Below are 22,145 nucleotides of genomic sequence, written 5' to 3' on the forward strand. Positions count from 1 at the left end.
GGGATTACCACCACGTGGCTTTCCGACTATCAGTCAAACATCACCCTTTCATTTCCTCTCTAGTGCCACCTCGATGACCAAACTTTGTAAGGTTGTGGCGACAAAAAGCAATTAAACATAATACCTGTGCCTAGCCAAATTTGTCGTCATAATACTCAATATAAATGTACCTTGCATTAGTGTAACAACTTTCTCATTCATAAGGTTCTCAGAAAGATACAAAAGAGAATTTATTTCCCTTGCCCTAATTAGTATCATGATACCTTTGCGCAGGCATACAACTTAGAGAATAAGAAAAGGAAGAAGAAATTCACGGTGTACAATATGATTTTGTGTTTGTAACCCAGGTGCAAAACTGGGAAAAGGAGAGTTCAGTGGAATAAGTTACGAGGTGAAAACCAGTTGAGTGTTCAAGGATGTTTCCAAGTGCTGTACCACAATAAAGTTCTCGTCTGTCGTCGATCAGTGTTTTAATAATCCCCACGAGACGCAATGCTTCAATACCAAGGTGTACGAAATTGTACATTCATTTCAGCTTCTTCCTCTTCAAGAAGCATATCTATCTTTTTTCTCTGCTGATTTTTCCGATATCATGTAAATGGTCTTGATGGAATAAAAACTTCTTCTATTATTAATGTCAAGGTGTACGAAATTGTACATTTATTTCATCTTCTTTCTCTTTAAGAAGCATATTTTATCTGCCTTTTTTTTCTCTGCTGATTTTCCCAATATCATGTAGATGGTCTTAATGGAATAAAAACTTATTTTATTATTTATGTTAGGATTAGTTGAACAGACGTTTGAGGTATGAAATATTCTGAACGAACTGAACCTCGCCCTCTATAAATGTTAAAACAACTGTAATCAAATGTCTATTCAATAAAAGTATTTTATTATTATTATTATAAGTAGAGGGCAGCACTGTACGACGGTCGATTATTTTTTTCACAAAATTATAGTTTACCTCGTTCGTAAGTTTTTTCACTAATATTCTCAATTGTATCATTCTCATTGGATAACCCTTAACAAGAATGGGATTCAGACACAAAATACAGCGGAGGGAGGAAAAGATAAACTTCAAAAATGCCAAAAGAAGATCCCCTTTGTACTCAAAGACCCGGTATTCAAGTATGTGCAGTAAGTATTAAATTTTCGCGGAATTAACAGTGCACAAGTAACTTCCGCACCCCCTTCATCCCATTCAGTCGGAATTCAATTCGCCCCACAGTGTTTCCATCCCGAATTTAGTTCGTTCGAATTAACCCCTTGTCCCTGGACTGTGAATCCCTTCGGCAATTCCTTCACAGATGTTAAACAAAGCGTATAAGAATAAACTGAGCGGGATTTCGTTTCGCTCTTCTGTTCGAATCCCCCGACTTGAAATTATTATTCAGAGGCGACAGATGTGACCGAAATTGGTCCCCTGTAAATAAACAGGAAACAAGAATATTCGCGAGGCAAATAAGAGGGTATTTGCGCAGACGATATGGCGCCCCCTTTTTCGATTATTCGATTCGGAAAGTACTGGTACCTGTCGAGGGCGTTTCGAAATTCGGAAGTAGTTGGAAATTTGAGTAATCGAATCGAAGTCAGAGGACTAGATAATGGTAATAGTTGAAAATATAGCGCCCCTTTTTCGATTATTCAATTCGGATAGTAAGAGTACGTGTCGGAATGATTTTGAAAAATGAGATCGGCGGACTTGATAGTGGTAATGTTTGAAAATATGGCGCCTCCTTTTGCAATTCGGATACTACGAGTATTTACCCGACGAATATTGGAACTCGGAAGCCGTTAGAAATTTAGGTAATGATATCGAAATGGGTCCCCTATAAATAAAAAAAATAAAAATATTTGCGCGGCTAATAAGAGAGTATTTGGACAGACTATATGGCGCCCCTATATAGCGCCCCCTTTATCGATTTTCACGAATTTTGAAATTCGAAAGCCAGTAATCGCATCGAGGTCTCTAGCCTCGATAGTGGCTTAACTGTACCATCAGGGAAACTTGTAAATTTCAATTGAAGAGTGCCCAGATAAAAATCATCATGTTGCAAGGTGGGCCAAAACACAAAAACCAGGAACTAGACGACCAGTAGGTAGGACCCCAGTACGGTGGTATAATATCTGAACATCAACGTCGAAAGAGAGCATATGACAACATGGACAGAATTATCTGAAAAAAATTGATCAAATTTTATAACAAGAAAGTTAGAAGAAGAAAGGATCAGGTGTGTTTTTAATTCAGTTTTCATAGTTTTCTCATTTAGGAAATTCCAGTTTGTCAATGATCTAATATTTATGAAAAGAAATTATTAATATGATGAGAATATTCTTTTATTCACAATATACCCAGATTGAGACCATTATTTCTGAATTTTTATCTTCTAATTTATCGTTATGACATCTAGTTATGATTAAGTGGCTCGTAAAGTAAATTAACGACAGAAGTTCTGACCATAACGAAAACCCAAAGAAGGAAGTTAGTATCCACTCAAGGATCGTATACCATTTTTAATTCATAAAAGAACGAGGAAAATATTTTGTACTTCGAACTTCCAATCCAATTTTCGATTAATTTAAATTTATCACATATCATTGTTGTTTTACTGGATCACATATGTGTGAATGTCTATGTTATTCCTTATATTTTGTGTTAGATTCAGAGAAGTTGAACTTGAAACAGATGACTAGAATCTGAGCTTGAAAAATTATGTTGATATGCTTTCTGATATTCTCACTCACACATCAGAAGGAGCTTCTCAAATTATTATTTTTTTTTTTGTGAAACATAAATAGTATAGCAAGGAGTAAATTATTGAATTTGGAGAAAAAATCGAAAAGATTTTTTCATGTAAATAATTTTTGTTGCTTAAACGTTGCAGTCGCAAGTTTTTTGAATTTTTCAACAAACCAGCTGTTCGATAAGATCCAAAGTCGATGTTTAGTTGTTGTTAAAATGCCTAGAGCCAGCTAAGTGACTCTGAAAGAGGTCGAATTATTGGTCTACGGGGCTGGGTTGTCATTTCGATAAATCGCTAACCGTACGAATAGAAATCCAACTTCTGTTACGAGATGTTATCAAGCCTGGTTTGATAATGCCCAAAATCGAAGAAGAGTAGGCACCGGATGTCGAAGGGGCACAAATGAAGTTCAAGATCGACGTCTAAGACTTGTGGCCATTAGAGGCTGATTTGCGACAACTCGATCTTTGTCTGATGAGTGGTTAGGAGAACAAGGCAATCCTGTAACTGTCTGAACGGTTTACCGTCAGATAAGTTCTTTTGGACTGCAGCATTGTTGACCCCATCTTGTGACATTTGAGCATCGCCGGCTACGATTACAGTGGTGCAGAAAACGTTAACAATTGAATGTGGAATGACATCAGGTCATCTTTTCTGATGAACCTGGATTGTCCTTTGGTGCACATGATGGCCGAAGAAGGGTTAGACGACGTCGGGGATTGAGAAGTGAACCTCAGTTTGATGTTGAGCGTCGTCTACACCGGACATTAGGCGTTATAGTATGGGGTGCTATTGCACATGCAAGTAGGTCACCAGAAATATTCATATGTTCTCTCTTAACCGGTTCGAGAATCCAATATTTCAGCAAGATAATGCCCGACCTCATGTTGCCAGAGTTAAAACTTTTCGAAGCGACCTATCTGAATTTTTTGCCATGGCCGCACAGATTCCCCGATCTCTCGCCCAGAGAGCATGTTAGGGACATCATGGGTAAAATGCTCGGAAATTTACCCCAGCCCTCACGGACTTTGGCAGCTCTGAGACATGAAGTAGAGTTAGCTTGGGATAGTATCCCTCAAGATGAAATAGACCATCTTATTACATCAATGCCGAGACATGTTGGGAAGTGTATAAATAATCGCGGTGGACAGACACATTATTTACAAATTTAGATGAAAATTTGTGAACCCTTCATTCTTTCTCCAAATTTCAATTATTTACTCCTTGCTAGTGTTGTAGTTGGTGCATTGAAATGAAAATTGAGTGAAGCCGTTCAAGAAGAATTCAGCAGAAGGATTTCTTCAACATTTAAACAGGTCTCACAGAGGCTTTCGAGAGTCATGATAGAAAAAACGAAAGGTATAAATGGATCCTACTTTAACCATCTTCGTTTTGCCGATGACATCGTCCTAATAAGTAGCAACATGCAGGAATTGAGTGAGATGTTACAACAACTTAATGATGCTCTGAAAAAAGTCGGTTTGAAAATTAATATTTCGAAGACCAAACTTATCAACAATACCACAGAACACGTACACATTGACGGCACACAACTTGAAAATGTAGAAGAATATATATATATATTTAGGACACTCAATAAGAATCGGCAAAGAAAATCAAACAGCAGAGATAAAAAGAAGAATCAGGATAACTTGGATGGCTTTTGGAAAGATGAAATATATATGCAGGAATAACGACATCCCGATAAACCTTATAAGGAAAGTTTTCGATGCCTGCATATTACCGGTAGCGACATATGGCCTGGAAACTATGGTAATAACCAAGAGGACCGCAAACCAGCTGAGGGTGATGCAGAGAGCGATGGAAAGAACTATGCTCAATGTCAGTCTTAGAGATAGAAAAAGGAATGAAAAAATCCGACAAAGAACTAGAGTCGTAGATATTATAACGCGTGTTGCGGAATTGAAGTGGCAGTGGGTAGGACACGTGGCTCGACAGGACAAATTGAGATGGACATATAAAGTAACACACTGGCGACCAAGAACGACGAAACGCAGTGTAGGTAGACCACAGAGAAGATGGCTTGATGATATAAAGCAGTATGTGGGAAATAGATGGTTTCAGATAGCGTAGGACAGGACAGCATGGAGGAACATGAAAGAGGCCTATATCCAGGAGTGGATGAAGGAAGGCTGAAGAAGAAGAAGAAGAGATAGAAAAAATATGAACATGCAGTCATCGTCGTTCAAAATTCATTCCATTCAAACACCCCAAAACACAATCCACTGCCTGTTTCTCTCACATACCCATCATACACGTTAAATAGCTCGACAAAACATCGAGCGCGCCCACTAAGCGACGCGCGTCGAGAGAAACGAACGGAAACGCGGCTTGCTTATCGCCGGTTATGATCCCCATATCTGAGGCGATTAGCTGCCACAAACATCGTTCCGATGGGGTAAACGATGTGACGATTACATACGCGTTCCGAAACTTCGATATATATCGCATCGATTACACATTAATGTGTTTTCGCCTCTCCATTATCAGACGCCTGTAAATATCTCGCTTCCTCCCCTCCACCCCTCCCTGCCACCCCCAATCCACCCCCCTATTCGCGGCATATATCGCAGGATTTGCTCAACATTAGCATCTATCGGTTCATCCCCGAATTTGACTCTGTGGGGGTGTAGGATGAGGAAATGGAGGACCTTGATCTTGTTGACTTGGGGGTGAAAAGGAGAGATCGAGAGGTGTGTTGGGGAATATCCTGCGAGGGAATGTTGGTTTATGTAGGTGGGTAATAATGTGATAAGGACGAAATTGTTGGGAGATGTACAGAATTTTGAAATGATGGTTTATTTCTCTTCTTTCTCAACCTGTATTGATCCACTCCTGGGCATAGGTCTCTGTCTCTCGAACATTTCCATGCCTCCATATCTTGTGCCTCGATCATCCAAACCTTTCCAACCACCTTTTTTATATCGTCAACCCATCGTTTCTGTGGTCTCCCTACTTTTTCTTTGTTCTAAAGGGTGTTTTTTTTTAGAGCTATAGAACTTTAATTTGCAATAAAACAACGAAGGATCATTCGATTGACATGAATTTTATTTTTCCATAAAATAATCTTGTGGCATTACATTTTAAATATGATTTCTGGTATATGACCGCCATGGTTGGCTCGGATGTAGTCCAATCTAGACGTCAAATTTTCGATGATTTTTTACAACATTTGTGGCCGTATATCGGCAATAACACGGCGAATGTTGTCTTCCAAATGGTCAAGGGTTATGGTATGGCTTATCCGCATAGACCAATGACTTTACATAGCCCCACAGAAAGTAGTCTAGCGGTGTTAAATCACAAGATCTTGGAGGCCAATTCACAGGTCCAAAACGTGAAATTAGGCGGTCACCAAACGTGTCTTTCAATAAATCGATTGTGGCACGAGCTGTGTGACATGTTGCGCCGTCTTGTTAGAACCACAGCTCCTGGACATCAGGGTTGTTCAATTCAGGAAAGAAAAAGTTAGTAATCATGGCTCTATACCGATCACCATTGACTGTAACGTTCTGGCCATCATCGTTTTTGAAGAAGTACGGACCAATGATTCCACCAACCCATAAAGCGCACCAAACAGTCAGTTTTTCTGGATGTAACGGTGTTTCGACATACACTTGGGGATTAGCTTCACTCCAAATGCAGCAGTTTTGTTTGTTGACGTAGCCATTCAACCAGAAGTGCGCTTCATCGCTGAACAAAATAAAATGGACTCAGTGCGCGATACGTATTCCACACAGAACCATTATTTTCGAAATAAAATTGCACTATTTGTAAGCGTTGTTCAGGCGTGAGTCTATTCATGATGAATTGCCAAACCAAACTGAGAGTAAATCACTTGACAGCTGTTAAATCGGTCGCCATCTTGAACAGTAATACCAACTTTAAGTTATATACCTCGAAAAAAAAACACCCGTTATAAGCCCATATGTTTCCGAACATTCTAGCCACATGACCAGCCCAATTCCCCTTCATCTCAGCCACCTCCTGATTTATGTATTCAACCTTGGTCTGCTTCTTTATATTTTCATTCCAAATTTTGTCAAATACCCAACAATCGTAGTCCCATTGCTTTTTGTGTCGTATTTTGTATTTGTGTGTATATTTGCATAAGCTTTGATCAAACTTATCGTTTCCAGACCATACGTTTGCACATGTCATATACTTGTGTTGTATAATTTCCCTTTAAAATTTATTGGGAGTTTGCTGCTTTTCAGGATGTGTCCCAATCTACCAAAAGCCTCCCATGCTAACCCTATTCGCCTTGATATTTCTACATGTTGGTTTCCAACCCAACACATTTAATGAAGTTATTTTGAAGGCATACATAATTGCAAGCATAATTGTCTTCTTCATGTTCATTTCAAGTCCCACATTGGTTGCTACCATGTGCAATTCGTTTTACTCTTTTTCAGTTCTGTGGCAGTGTCAGCTTCGACAAGTATAGCATTGGCGTAACTGAGGTTGCTGAGTCAAATGCCATCGACGTTGCTTTTCCAATGGGGTGTCCCATTTCAATTTCTTGAGAACATCTTCCAGAACCAAGGTTAACAACTTTGAAGAGATGGTATCTCCCTGACGCATTTCTCTGTTCAAAGGTATCTAGCCAGTTGCAGTGGACTCCTCTATTTTAATATGTATCGTTGCTCTCTCATAGATTATCATGATATATTCTGAATCCACCCTGGCATTTTGCAAAGCTGTTATGTTTACTCCAATTCATATGGTGTCATAAGTCTTCTAGAAATCAACAAAGGTATTTACACATTTTTCGATGACATTACCAACTGTGTGAAGATGATCAATTGAGCCATAACATCTTCTGAATCCCGTTTGTCCTGTAGATTGGTAAAAATCCAATTTTGATGTTAAACGCTTCATAATTATCTTCGTTAAAAGTGCATATCAATGTGATAGAGAAGATATCAATGTTATCAAGACAAAACTGATAATTAGAAGCAAAGAAAACATTATTAACTGTCAGCTTGTATCAAACAAAAACCGATTAGACGAACGAGCAGTATCACTTATCTCGGGACTATGGTGAACGAGCAATGGGATCATTCGCAGGAAATACTAAGCAGATTTGATTTAGGCCATTCAGCAAGATGAAACATCTATTCACAAGCCATCAAATAACATTGCACACTAAGATAAGGCTCCTGCGCTGTTACGTGTGCTCTGTTCTGTTTTATGGGGTGAAGCCACAACGAAGAAGTTGGAAGCATTCGAGTTATGTTATATCGTAGAATATTGAAGATATCATGGACGGACCACATAACAAACATCGAGGTTCTCAGCATATGGGGCAAAGAGAAGGAGGTGGTGAATACTGTAAAGGCATTAAAGCTCCAATGTTTGGACACGTAATGAGAAACGAAAGCAGATTTCACTTACTGCAGATCATCTTGCAAGGAAAAGTACTGGAAAAACGGAGTGCGGGTAGAAGACGAATTTCATGGTTGAAAATTTTAGGACATAGTTTGGTATGAGTACATCTGTGTTGTTCCGGACAACATCGAACAAATTAGTGTTTTCCTTTCAATTTCAAAGCAGCCGATCTTTAACTTATTCTCTTGAGGGTGTAGTGACACCATTTATACTTGACTCATAAGCCGATTTCATGATTTCATATCCTACTAAAAGCAAATGACATAAAAATGTCAAAAAATAATATACAGTGTTACCATTTCGAATTGTATTTTTCCTATTAGTGAACCTGTTAGCTTTCAAGATCATTTGGTGAATGAAATATAACATGATTAAACTTTTGATACAGAAAATTATGCCACTGTCGAACATAGTCATAAGCCAACTAAAAAATGTTGAAAAAGTATTTAAAATAACAAGGATGCCGTCAATGCTTTTTCCTCCCAGTATAGTGAAATTATCTTTACATTCAAGCACATAAAATACCTGAATTATGAAGTGAATACGACGCGGAAAACAACCATGTACGTTAGAGGAAAAACACGAGCATAAAATTTATATGAAATGAAATATTTGCTGAAATAGATAAATATCTCTTTCCCGACTAGGGTAAAACTAGAAATGGAGCATACCGAATCGCAGATATGTAATGTTATGAGGCAGACATAAGAGTGTTCGCGAACTTCCTCAAAGCTTTTGACAACTGTTCAAACAAAACGGAATTGCAACTTTGGCATATTTCTTACTTTATGCTAGCAGAGAGTAATTAAGTTGGGACCCCTGAGTAGAAACTTTGTTTTTGTCGTGTAAGTATACATGGAGGGGAATCTAGGGCATGTATAACCTGGGCATCACACTCAACATGAGCACTGCGGACGTACAAGTGCGCGTATTCTGAAATTTCACGACTCATTGAACAATGTTGGAGCAAATTCAGGAATTCGTTCTTCCCTTGATTATTAAATTGTGAAATTAAGTTTTGACTTCTGTTGGTTTGCACTAGTTTTATTGTTCAACAAAGGACATTTAGAAGGCTTTTCCAGACGAGCGAACAATTAAGCTGGAGCCTTAACCATCTTCCTTGTTCTATGAACTAAAAAGCAACTGTATGGAATACGAACCTGATCTTAAATTCATTTCCAGCATTATTATAGGAGTTATGATGAAGGTATAATACCTTTCAAGAATTGGCAAAGTTGAAGTCACAATGTGGAGATGAATCAAGTCGTTTCCTGAATTTTGGAGATTCACTCCTACACTTGTATCCTCGCTTGTATCATAATAGAGGAGAAAACACATAATATAAAATAAGAGGTTTAATTTGGATATTAAAAAAAACTTGATAAAAATCATGTTCATTTCATTGTTAAGAGGAAGGTAGGAATGCCATCATCCATGGAAAATGATATCTGCCAAATGGTTGCCACGGCTATGGTTGCAGAACCATGAAATTTGCCATGACCATTTCGCCCAATTGCGGCTGTATGTCCTCGATAAATTCACGAATTCCATCTTCAAGGTCTTGAATCGATTATGAAGCATTAGCAATATCTCATCTTTCACGTGACTCCAAATAAAAAAGTATAAAGGTGTTGAATCACAAGATCTCGGTGGCCAATTGTGATCACCTCTTCGAGAAATACTTTTATTGTAAAGTTGCAATTGTTTCGTAGCTTGTGTGACAAAACTGAGGATCTCTAAAGCCCTGGGAAGTGAGCCCTCGATTCTACAGACCAAGATAATGGCTGTTTATGTATGCGCCCAGGAGTGTCTCAAAATGAATATCAAGGGGGCGCATATCTACATCACCACGGACAGCCTAACCACGCTGAGATCCCTGGAATCGTGTTGTCAGGGGTCTCTGCTGACTTGGGAGTGCCGTAACATCATAAAGTAACTGGCCAGAGGAAATAAGGTGACTCTACTATGGGAACCAGGGCACTGTGGGGTTGAAGGAAATGAAAAAGCTGATGAACTTGCAAAAAGTGCATCAAGGTTAACACCTGCTGGACCTGAGCCCTTCTGTGGGATAGGAGAAGACCAATATAAAGCTGAGATCCAGCTATGGAAGTTGAACAGCAGGACAATCCACTGGACTAACACTCCTAGACTTGTTCAGGCAAAGAAATTCGTGAAGATTTCACCTACCTACGCCAAAAAGCTCCTGAAGCTGTCGCGAGCCGAGCTTCGGATGATGGTGGGACTGCTGACGGGGCACTGTCGGTACAAACATCATTTGTACCGTATGGGAAAGTCAGCAAAGGAGATTTCCTCTGTGAAGTAGAAACAGCCGAACACTTGATATGCAAGTGTCCGGAGCTGGCTGGCCTAAGAACCATTCACATGGGTAAGCCGGTCCTGGATACCAGAGAGGTAACGGTCAAGGCCCCTAAGGAGGTTGTCAATTTTATTAATGTCATTGACGACCTCCCTGGGTTTCTATGAATGAGTAGGGTAGAGAACAAAACATCTGCATGGTCGCAGTTCCCGGAAGGCTTACCGAACCAAAACGACCCCAGTTCAAATAATAATAATACTGTGTTCCATCGTCACTTCAGACACAGCATTGTTAACGTTTTACCCAATTGCAAATGTTTGCACGATCCCTGGTTACAAAAAAATTTCTCTCTGATTGGGTTTGAACCCTTAACCTTCGGCTCAGAAATATGCGGTCTCCATACTTAACTATTAAACCTTAAACTACCACATTGCCAAAAATTGAAGTTGAAACCTTCTGTGTAGTCTCCCTAACTCTCTCTAGGTATATTTCCCGCATACGCAACCCGTTCAGCACACATCGAGACCTCACATCGAGACCTCGATAGGTCGACCCCGAGATCATGTGAACAACCAGAGGGGCGGCGGTGAAAATCATTTTCTGTGTAATTAACCTTCTATTTGCCATGCGGAAAATATTCTCGGTTCCCGGCGACACGGGCCACGGCGCAGGTAATTAATTCCAGGGCAAAAGCGACTGTGCTGATGGAAAATATTTGTGCGGTGCCTATTTTTCGTTCCGGTCCCCCCCACTGTCAAATCGAAAAAAAAAACCCGCTCGCGCTGTTTAATGTTCGAAATTGCTCAGTTTGGTAAACTCGATTCGGGACGCTTTTTCGCGATAAAGAGGCTACTGAACGAGTGTATTGAGCCTAATTGGAAAACTCCGTTTACACGAGTAACTGGCGGCGCAGGCGTGTAGCCTTGTCGTGTGTCAAATTGGTCGTTTGGTGATCCACCGGCGATGTTGCAGATTTATGTTATGTAAACAGCTGTTTTTAAGGGTTCGAGGCTTCCGGTGATTCAAATAATGGCTCAATTCGTAGTTGATCTAGCAAAAACAAAGAAGAGAACTAAACCACGTTTGTAGCTGGAGATCTTGCTAAATACCAATAGATGGATGATGAATTTCATCTGAAAAAACATACTAGAAATTCATTCGGATTAAGAGCTGATCTGAGAGTTTCATCAAGATATATTTAGGTCGATACTCGATTGATTGTTCGAAATACATCGTATACCAATGTTATTACATAGGTCTTTTGCTCTTACATAATACTCGTGTTAATTAGTCCAATGATACACCCTTGAGGAACACCGGTGGAAGTGAAATCGTTTGTGCTTTGAAAGCGTGCAACTTATTGCATTCATTCAATTCACATCTGGATCGAATCTCCAGGTTTAAAATTAACAGGAAAATGAAATTGTGTTTTTTAGTCCAAAGGTGTGACTTGAAGCACACTGTAAGAGGTGAAAAAAAGGAGTATTAATTACGGCATTCATTCAAGAAAAGCGAGTGCTTGTTCTTGAATTCTTCCTTTAAACCCCAAGTCTCTCAGTTATTCCTTCAAGAGCTACACCGACATAGCAGAAAGCCGGTTTCCTTTCTGGATTAAGAAAACTTTTTTCCTAAATATGAGAGTGATCAAACTTTCAAGTTCAAGTTCTACTTCTTAACAATCCAAATATCCAGTGTTGTACTATTTTCAGTCTTTTACTGTAGAATTTAGAAGAAAATATTGACAAATGAGAAAACTGCAGACAGAAGCTTTTGAACGCCAGTTCATTCATTCATTCATATGGCCTTGGAGACCATACAGACTTCAGAAGTCTTATTATCTTCAAGGGTACAGTTGGCGCATTCAAAAGCTCCAGAGTTCACATCCATGCATCATTTTTCTCGATATTCTTCTTCAATTTATATCGTTTTGGTTACGCGAAATTTTGTTTTAAAATTGAAATTGTTTTCATCATCCAAATGCAAATTTTATCTGGTTCGAATCTACAGTTTTTAAATTTACAAGATCATAACATTTCGATCGATCATATTTATGGAAATACTAGACGATTTTTGTCCATCAACGAACTTGACCGTGGAATTCAAATCTCAACCTAACCTTAAACATTCAAGTTTCTAGGTCTTGACGTTCGAAAGGTTTCGTGTTCAGGGCCGGACAGACGGACAGAATCGAATTTTAGGAAGGATTCGTCATCAATGAGCCGAACCTTATCATTTGAGACCATTTCTGTAATTCAAAAAATACAAACGGAATAGTTCTCACGCTGAGCATTACTGGATATCCGGATATCCCCTTTCGTGAGACCAGAATATAAAAACACAAAAAACGAACTCTATGGTGAACGAACGCTCAAAAATCCATAATTACGGATCTATTAGAGTTAATATAAAAGAGATACCAACTTTCCAAATTTGATTCAAATATTTTTTCTTCTAACTTTCAAAGAATGTGTTTCTCGAGTAAGGGATATCAGTGCGGTATAACATTGGATTTTTGTACCAAATTTTATGCAAATAGCTCATATATGGATTCTGACAGAAGCTTTGATTAGCTAACATCCAATGCTTTCGTCAGAAACCTTGAGAGCTAATAGCCTTAAAATTTCTATTCTATACATTCCAAAACAAATTGTTAAATTTTCAGTGGCAGATTCTTTCTCTTCGAAATATTCGAATGGTTTTTTATTGGAAATATTGAACTAATACTAAACTGAAACAATGATGAAATAAAATAGAAGTGGATTCATCATTTCAAAAAGTTTGTAACTACTTATTACTCCGTTTGCCTTGGAAAGTTACCCCTTATATTCGAAGAATATAAATACTAGACATAAATTTCGTCGCAAAATAATCCAGTCGAATTTCGCAGACAAAATACCTAATCCGCAGCCGAAGGACCAAAAGAATTTTTTTTTCAAAACCCTACAGAACCCACCGAATCGAATTAGTCGCACTCTCAAGCAAAACAACCCTCCCATTTTTTTTTCCTCTCTATCCCTCGTCCTCCATATTTCTCCGGCCCATTTCCCATGAAAACACCAGAATATTATTCCCGGAAAGACGTAATAACAAAACGAACAAATGGAATTCCCATCTCGTCAGAAACACACGAACCGCCAATGCCGGCCCGTACGTCGATGATAACAATAAACGAAAGTTGTTTTGCGCCCGTTTTGCCGAACCGCGCTCAGCCGGCCGCCATCTTCGACGTCCTTTGTTTGATTCCCCGTAGTCGCGCCGCGCGCTTTGAAAACATCTGAAGCGCGGCGTAATCTTGTAGCGGGCTTCCTTTCATCCACTTTGCGTATAAACGCGGTGACAAATTTATTATCGTCGCAAAGGCGGGATAATTTATGTGGATCATCCAGCGCATTTAGGAATCGCTCGTGTTGTTCTGAATTTTCTGGTCCCGCGGGAGGTGGGAGGCCGAGAACGCAATATTTTAGATGCTCTTAAAACGTCGGTCAATAAGTTACGGGCCCAGCGCACGGATGGCACCGCCAGTGTCTTCACACTTTCTGCCTCCAAAAGATGCGTGGCAAAAGTTTGGAATATAGAGTTGAGTCTGGATCGAGATATTGAAGGTTAAGTGACGCTACATTAGTATTATGACTATTGGGAAAACACTGCAGACTAACTTATAATATGGGTCATGTATTAGGTGTACAACTTTGCTACTGCCGTTTTGCAATGGATGGCTGTAGCGGTGAGTGGTGGTCGGAATAAATAGATCATATATGTCATACAATGAGCTTAGGTATTTGTTAACATAACGCCATCGAAATATTAGTCGATTTATGATTGGATCATAAAATTATTCTCGATTAAACATATCAGCTTATCCGACAAATTCTCGTTATTTACGGAAGGTTTGCTTTCATGTGGAGAAATATGTGGCTGAAGCTCATCGAATGCTCTCTAATTCCTATGATGAGGACGCTATTAGTTAAAGAACGTGCCAAAAGTGAGTTCAACGCGATTTTGACGTTGAAGACCAGCTTGGCGGTGGAGTAGACAAGGTTTTCAAAGATGCAGAATTGGAGGCATAACTTGATCAAGACTCGTGTCAAATGCAACAAGAATTGCCGGATCATTGGGAGTGACGCAACAAGCCAATTCAAAACGACTGAAAGTCAAGAGAATGATTCAGAATCAAGGAAATTGGGTGCCGTACGAGTTGAAGCCGAGAGAAGTTGAACGGCGTTTGTTTGCTTGTGAACAGCTGCTTGCGAGGCAAAGACGGGAGAGATTTCTGTATCGCATTGTGACTGGCGACGAAAAATGGGTTCATTGAGATAATCCCAAGCGCAGAAAATCATAGGGATATCCCGGCATGCTTCCATGTCGACGGTCAAACCTAATATTCACGGTTCCAAAGTCATGCTCACTATTTGGTGGGATCTGCTCCGCAAAGTGTATTATGAGTGGTTAAAACCGACTGAAACAATCACAGGTGATCGTTATCGAACGCACTCAATGCGTTTAAGCCGATCATGAGAGACAAACGGCCGCAATACAAAGAGAGATACATGATAAAGTGATTTTACAGTATGAGAACGCTCGAAGGTGGTCAAGACATACTTGGAAACGTTGAAATGGGAAGTCCTACCCCACCCGCCGTATTCTCCAGACGTTTCTTCCTCGAACTATCTCTTGTCTTGCGTCAATGGCGCACGGCCTGGTTGACCAGCACTTTCGGTCTTATGAAGAAATAAAAATTGGATCGATTCATGGATCGCTTCAAAAGATGACCAGTTTTTTCGTGCGCTGCTCGAAAGATGGGAGAAAGTAGTGGCCAGCGATGGACAATACTTTGAATCATAAATATATGATGTTTTTTACAATAAAGCCTCGAATTTCGGGAAAAAAACAACGAAAACAAAGTTGTACGCCTATGTACATCCCAGTAATTTTGGTGCACAATCGTGAAACTCTTCTCAAAATCTAGTACACAACCCGGTGTATCCTCCGCGCCATCTTTGACTTCCTTTGTTTAATTCCCTCATCGCAGCACCCTCCGAAAACATCCGAAGCGCGGCCTATTCTTCTAGCCCGCTTCTTTTATCCACTCTACGTATAAACGCGGTGACAAATTTATTACCGTCGGCGTGTTCAGAAATGCGATCGTAATTTATGTCGATTATTCGATGGGCCATTTATCAAACGTTCAAGGGTGAATCCTTAATGTTATCTTCGAATGGATGTATGGGTAAAATTGAATGATACAATTTTCGGCTTTCCCGTAAATGAAACGCGCTCATAATGTTGAATGGAGAGAAGGGGAGGGTGGGCCACAGAGCGATGGGAGGCAATTAGTTTTTCGGGTAACAATTCATCGGGACGCGCACAATGGGATCTTTGTGGCGGCGTTGATGTGAAAGGAAGGTTATCGATGCCGTGTGTTATTTCCGATAACTGGAAGTTGTTATTTGAATAATTGAGGATTACATTGTGAATGGCGCGGTTTTATATCGAATTATAATAGGTGTTCGAGGATGAAAAGAATTGTTGTTTACAAAATTTGAGGAATGTGATAATAAACGAAGTCGTCTGCTGGCGCATTCGCCAATTTGTCACAATAGTACGAAAACGTAACCTTACTGTAGTATTGATCATAACGAAAAGCAAAATTAGAAAAGCATCAACGTTTAGTCAGAGATTCTACACTCTCCTTTCAATTCGTATGCACATGTTGATTTTTTTTTCACAGGGTGGGCTACGGTCGATGGTTCCATAAAACTTTACGCAGAATAGTACATACGATTTCTTTGAACGTTTGTTTTCTTGGGTAGGAATCACTGCTCTATCGATCAAGAATGTTTTCAACTCGTTATTGCCGCTTATATCAAAAAGTACTGAAAACTGCGATAATTCAATAATTGTTTATAATTCACATTAAACATATTGGAATAATTGGTTGAGATTCTATCATGAAATTTTTTTAATAGAAAACTCCCCATTAGCAAGATCAATTTAGAACTGTTTAACATTATATCTTTCCTGAAGCACTCGACATGCCGAATTCGCATATTTCAGCAACCTTCACGTGAACCCACCATGATATTACATTATACAGGGTAATTCACCGCGATGGCCTATTATACGTTTATAGAAAAATCATAATTTTGTGCTGAAGATTTGCATATTGGGGTTTAAAACGATGCTTTTTCTCTTTTAAATATTTTAAAGTCTCTACAACTTTCAGTTGTACCGGAAACAGACCACTACTTTGTTATTTCAAATGGCACACCCAGTATATCATTGCATCATTAGATAGCTTATTTGATGACAATTTCAGTAATTTTCCTTGGATATGAACGCAACGGTTCATGAGTTAATGAGATTCTTATAAACAAAATTGTTGTGACAAGGACTCACAATTTTTCGAATATGTCTGCAGAAAAAATTTTGTTTCGAAAAAACCTTTGTCATTTTCGATTCTATCAATATGTAGTATTATAAGACTTTTTACGGTTTGGACCAAAAATGTACGTGGTGTAGAAGTCGATATTTCCATAACTGAATTTGATATTTTATGAATTGTAATAAATTGTTCGTTCGGATTGTTAAGTATCTATAATCTAAAATTTTGAATTACGAATAATTAATAATTCCAATTCAAGAAATGACAAATTCAGTTATCGAAACATCGACTTTCATTTTCTTTCTATGTTATCCAGAAATCGCAAACTAATCCACCCTTTTCCAAATAGCGGTTTTTCCTTGATTCATGTTTTTTCTCGATAACTCTTAAAGTTCTCATTTTAGGTATAGGGTTTGCTTAAGTAACCTCCCCCTCTTTGTATACGTAAAATTGACTGAAATAGTAAAAAATATAGGTTGTTATTTGAAAATTTCGAGTCTTGATGAATTCGAAATGTCCAAGTTCATTATCTTCACATGAACGTCTTGTCCATTTTTTCGGTTCAAACCGCAAACAGTCTTATATAATACTTCAAATTGGCAGAATTTACTTGCTTCGAAAAGTTGAAAATAGATTACTGAAAGCAATTCATATTTCTCATGAAGATTAAGTAAAATCTCCCTACTACGTAATATCTCAACGAAACAAGGTGAAAAATCGAAACTTTGCCAATTCAATTTAATGATCCGAAAACTACTACCATTCATTAAAATTGATTCAGCAATATTCTCAGTTCTCCTTTTCATTTTTTCGAATATCCAAATTACGTCTAATTTTGAAAAAATGTTATTATATTTGAGACCGTAATGAACTAAGTCTTCTGTTGGATTCTGTGACTGGCGCATTCGCCATTCTGTTGCATTCGAAACTAACATTCTCAAGTTACATATTATTGGAAGGAAATCCTGGGTGTTCGAAAATCATTCCAAGGAATTCGTCTCTTTCAAGCAATAGTCCATTTGAATGATATTGATCGAATTGTTCCCCACCTTCCGCAGGAGATAAAAAAAGACAAAAGTAGAGACGTATCATCTGCTCACGAGAGCATATTGATTTGTTCTCTGGAAGTGATGGACCTGAAATGTCCATTAGCCGAGGTTCATGTAAGTTGGACTCGGTTAATCCGAGTATTTTCAGAAAACGATTAAGCTTCGAAGCACGTGGTTTCAACAGAATAGTGCTACATCTCATTTCGCACATCCAGCTTCAACCTATTTTGTTGAGAGAACTTCGACATTTCCATCGGATGATCTGATTGACCCAATTAACTTCTATCCGCTGCTCTTAATTGGATGAATGTCTGTTTATTTTATTTTTTTTAAGCTAGTCGAAGAGTCGGAATGAAAAATAACAAAGAACGTGAAAAGTATTGTTACTATCAGCAACCAGTAAAAACCAAATAGTTTTTGATTCGTATGAATATTATCTAAAGTGCCTCATTGAACTTCAAATATGTTGAATAACTGGCAATTACATAATATGCAATTACAAGCTTCAATATATTATTATATTGAAACTCGTCCTGAATATGAGTTAGTTCCTCTTTATCCTCCCAATTCCGAACAGTTGTACTGAATTTTTAAAATCCATTTAATGGAAATGATATAATCACTTTGTTATCACTCAATTATAGATATTCATTAATTAACTACCAGTTAAATTGAATGAATTATTTGACAATGAGGGTACTTAACAATTGACACTGTTTACTTTATGTTGAGCTAGACACAAAGCGATACTATAATATTTGGAAATACGTGACCGATATACGGGGTTGAAAATCACAATGTCTAGAGATTCTAACTATGGGTTTCATAAAACTTTAATTGACGGATCAACTGGTTGATTGTAGTCTGAAATCTATAGAAGTGTCAAGAATGAACTGTAATTAAACATAAAAATGTTTTGATCAAGCTAATCACGTTGATAAAAGTTTTATAAAACCCTCCGTAAGAGTGTTACTTTTATTTTCCACATGGAGAATTTTGAAATTAATATAAATATTATTAATATAGACCTACTCTTTTGAATGATTTTCATATGGTGAAAGTACATGATGTCCCAAATTCGATGCTCACTGAGAGCATCTCCACAGCTATAAGACTTAAAGGATAAATCTTGGAGGACTATTTATTTATTATTTATTTATTACTGTTTCAAATATTTCTCTATATCTTGATTTCTGTTCGAGATATTTAAAAAATTCTGAAACTTTTTTTCAGTAATTTTTATGGTTCATAAGATACTCATAATAGATCATAGAAGTTAATTACCGTTTTAGAGATATAGAAGAGAGCTTGCAATTTTCAGATTGAACACCATATTTCTCAACGCAGATTTGTCGGGAAGCATCTAGTTACCGGTTTCTCAAAATTGTCATCCGTTTCTGTTATAAATAAATATTTTTCATTTACTTTGAAATTTAATTAATTTGTTTCCCATTGCAAACTTATAATCAAATAATATATAGAGTGTTCGATTTAAAAAAACACCAACCCTTCTCCATATCTCCAAAACGGTCATTAATTTCTATGATCAGTTATGAGTAGCATATAAAACGTTAAAATTACTGACTAAAAACGTTTTAGAATTTTTCGAATTTCTCGAACAGAAACGAAGATAAATACCGAAATATTTGAAACAGTCATTTTTCAGAAACGCCTTGTAACTCGAATATGAACGAATCAATACATCTATGATCTGCTTTCTGATTTTTTATTAAGTCGAAAAAAGAGATCAAGTGTTCTCGAAGATTTTTTCTCCAAGTCTTATAGTTCTCGAGATGCTTTCAGTCCGCATCAAATTTGGGACACCCTGTACACTATCAGAATTATAATTGTTCTTGTAAAAATGTTTCATTCGATTTATTATTTATCATTATATTTAATGTGAAAATAAAAAACTCGCCCCCGAATATAATAAAAGTCCGATTTAATCACGAAAAGTGTTTTAAAAAAGAGGAGTTATATTGCCGTATCCTCCGCAGCGCGACAGAAAAAAAACATGAATTTAGATGAGCCGATAACAAAATCCGCTTCCGCCCGGAAAACCCGGAAAAGAAAGCGGAAAACCATCAATATACCCCCCCGATCCGTTACCCTAAATTTTCATTTTGCTCCAGGAAAACTGTCAGAACTACATCAGGATCTTGGCGAGGAACACGAACGACCGCCTATTGTTATGCGGCACCAACGCCTTCAAGCCGGTTTGCAGGGAATACGGGATCCACCCTGGAAATTACACGATGGTGAAGGAGAAGCCGGGCCAGGCCGTTTGCCCCTACGATCCACATCATAACTCAACCGCTATCTATGTTGGTAAGTGACAGGCCCATTACTTGCTCAAACAATATCATGCCCACTGGTTTTCTTTCTCGCTAACGAACGCTGCTAGCTGGCGCTGGCCGCCACCCCCCAAGACAAACTTTTATCACTCGACTTTTTCCCAACGAGTTGTGCTCGGTGATAAATGAACGTCCTCTGTCGCCGCGAATTTATTAGATCGAATGGAATGGAGGACGTTCGGACGTCCGACGAAATCAGTCTCTTTGGTGGGTTTTGACTCCGTTCAATTGAATGAAAGTATGAAACCAAATATTCCAACTCTATAAATTCACCCAGAATCTGAATAGAATGGAAAAAACTCCAAGGTTCAAAGAATTCCTGAAAATTCATCAAAAATTTAAATTGGAGGGGCCCCACGTTGGGCGCCAAATTTGTAACGGATTTATTTGAGAATAGAAAAAAAAGAATTGCCCGTTAACAGAAGGGTGACCAGCTAGCTCATAAGGGGTAGGTTCTTCACCCTCAATACAAAATTATTCTTTAAATAAATAAAATAAAGGGCGCGCCAGGTAATTTGAATGCCCGATCACCTAATAATTGAAGGAATCACCAATATAATAAAGGGCTTCACATCTCAATTTAAATAGGAGGGGCCCCACGTTGGGCGCCAAATTTGTAACGGATTTATTTAAGAATAGAAAAAAAAGGATTACCCGTTAACAAATGGGTGACCAGATGGCTCACAAGGGGTAGGTTCTTCACCATCAATTCACACAAATTATTCAGTGACGTTCATTTATCGCATTAATAATGAAAAAATAGCAACTGAAGAAACTGAAGCTATATCTCTGTGTTTTGCTGCGAGCGGACTTTAGGTTTTATTTGGCCGATCGCCTACTAGTGGTGTACATGACATTGGCTACGGTCGAATCCGTTGCTAATGATCCAATTTTTTTTTTTTTTGTTCAGAAAAATGCTCTCACTTCTGATGATATTCTCAAAATGAAGAGATGCATTGTCGTAAATCTTCAAAAAATAGTTGCCAAAAATAACTTTTATGTCATACCAGTTTGTTTGTTGATTTTATTGTGAAGTTACCAATAAAATGATTAGCATTGTACATTATTTCCTTAGCACAAGACAAACTCTTATTACTCGACTTTTTCCCAACGAGTTGTGCTCGGTGATAAATGAACGTCCTCTGTCGCCGCGAATTTATTAGATCGAATGAGATGGAGGACGTTCGGACGTCCGACGAAATCAGTCTCTTTGGTGGATTTTGACTCCGTTCAATTGAATGAAAGTATGAAACCAAATATTCCAACTCTATAAATTCACCCAGAATCTGAATAGAATGGAAAAAACTCCAAGGTTCAAAGAATTACTGAAAATTTATCAAAAATTTAAATTGGAGGGGCTCCACGTTGGGCGCCAAATTTGTAACGGATTTATTTGAGAATAGAAAAAAAAGAATTGCCCGTTAACAGAACGGTGACCAGCTAGCTCATAAGGGGTAGGTTCTTCACCCTCAATACAAAATTAATCTTTAAATGAAATAAAGGTAATTTGAATGCCCGATCACCTAATAATTGAAGGAATCACCAATATAATAGAGGGCTTCACATCTCAATTTAAATAGGAGGGGCCCCACGTTGGGCGCCAAATTTGTAACGGATTTATTTAAGAATAGAAAAAAAGGATTACCCGTTAACAAAAGGGTGACCAGATGGCTCACAAGGGGTGGGTTCTTCACCATCATTTCACACAAATTATTCAGTAACGTTCATTTATCGCATTAATAATGAAAAAATAGCAACTGAAGAAAGTGAAGCCATATCTATGTGTTTTACTGCGATCGGACTTTAGGTTATATTTGGCCGATCGCCTACTAGTGGTGTACATGACATTGGCTACGGTCGAATCCGTTGCTAATGATCCAATTTTTT

At 38.3% G+C, this 22,145-nt stretch overlaps 1 protein-coding gene across 6 annotated transcripts in view; it reads left to right on the plus strand.

Annotated features, from left to right (window-relative positions):
* Window positions 1–22,145, plus strand: part of LOC123688802 (semaphorin-1A) — a 464,359-nt gene that overhangs the window by 400,226 nt on the left and 41,988 nt on the right. For all 6 annotated transcript variants that reach the window (XM_045627467.1, XM_045627472.1, XM_045627471.1 and 3 more), the window contains one exon: window positions 20,037–20,232. In XM_045627467.1, coding sequence (XP_045483423.1) covers window positions 20,037–20,232 — 196 coding nt within the window. The remainder of the gene's footprint in view (window positions 1–20,036; window positions 20,233–22,145) is intronic.

The sequence above is a fragment of the Harmonia axyridis genome, chromosome 1 (assembly GCF_914767665.1).
Source record: "Harmonia axyridis chromosome 1, icHarAxyr1.1, whole genome shotgun sequence".
Taxonomy (NCBI): domain Eukaryota; kingdom Metazoa; phylum Arthropoda; class Insecta; order Coleoptera; family Coccinellidae; genus Harmonia; species Harmonia axyridis.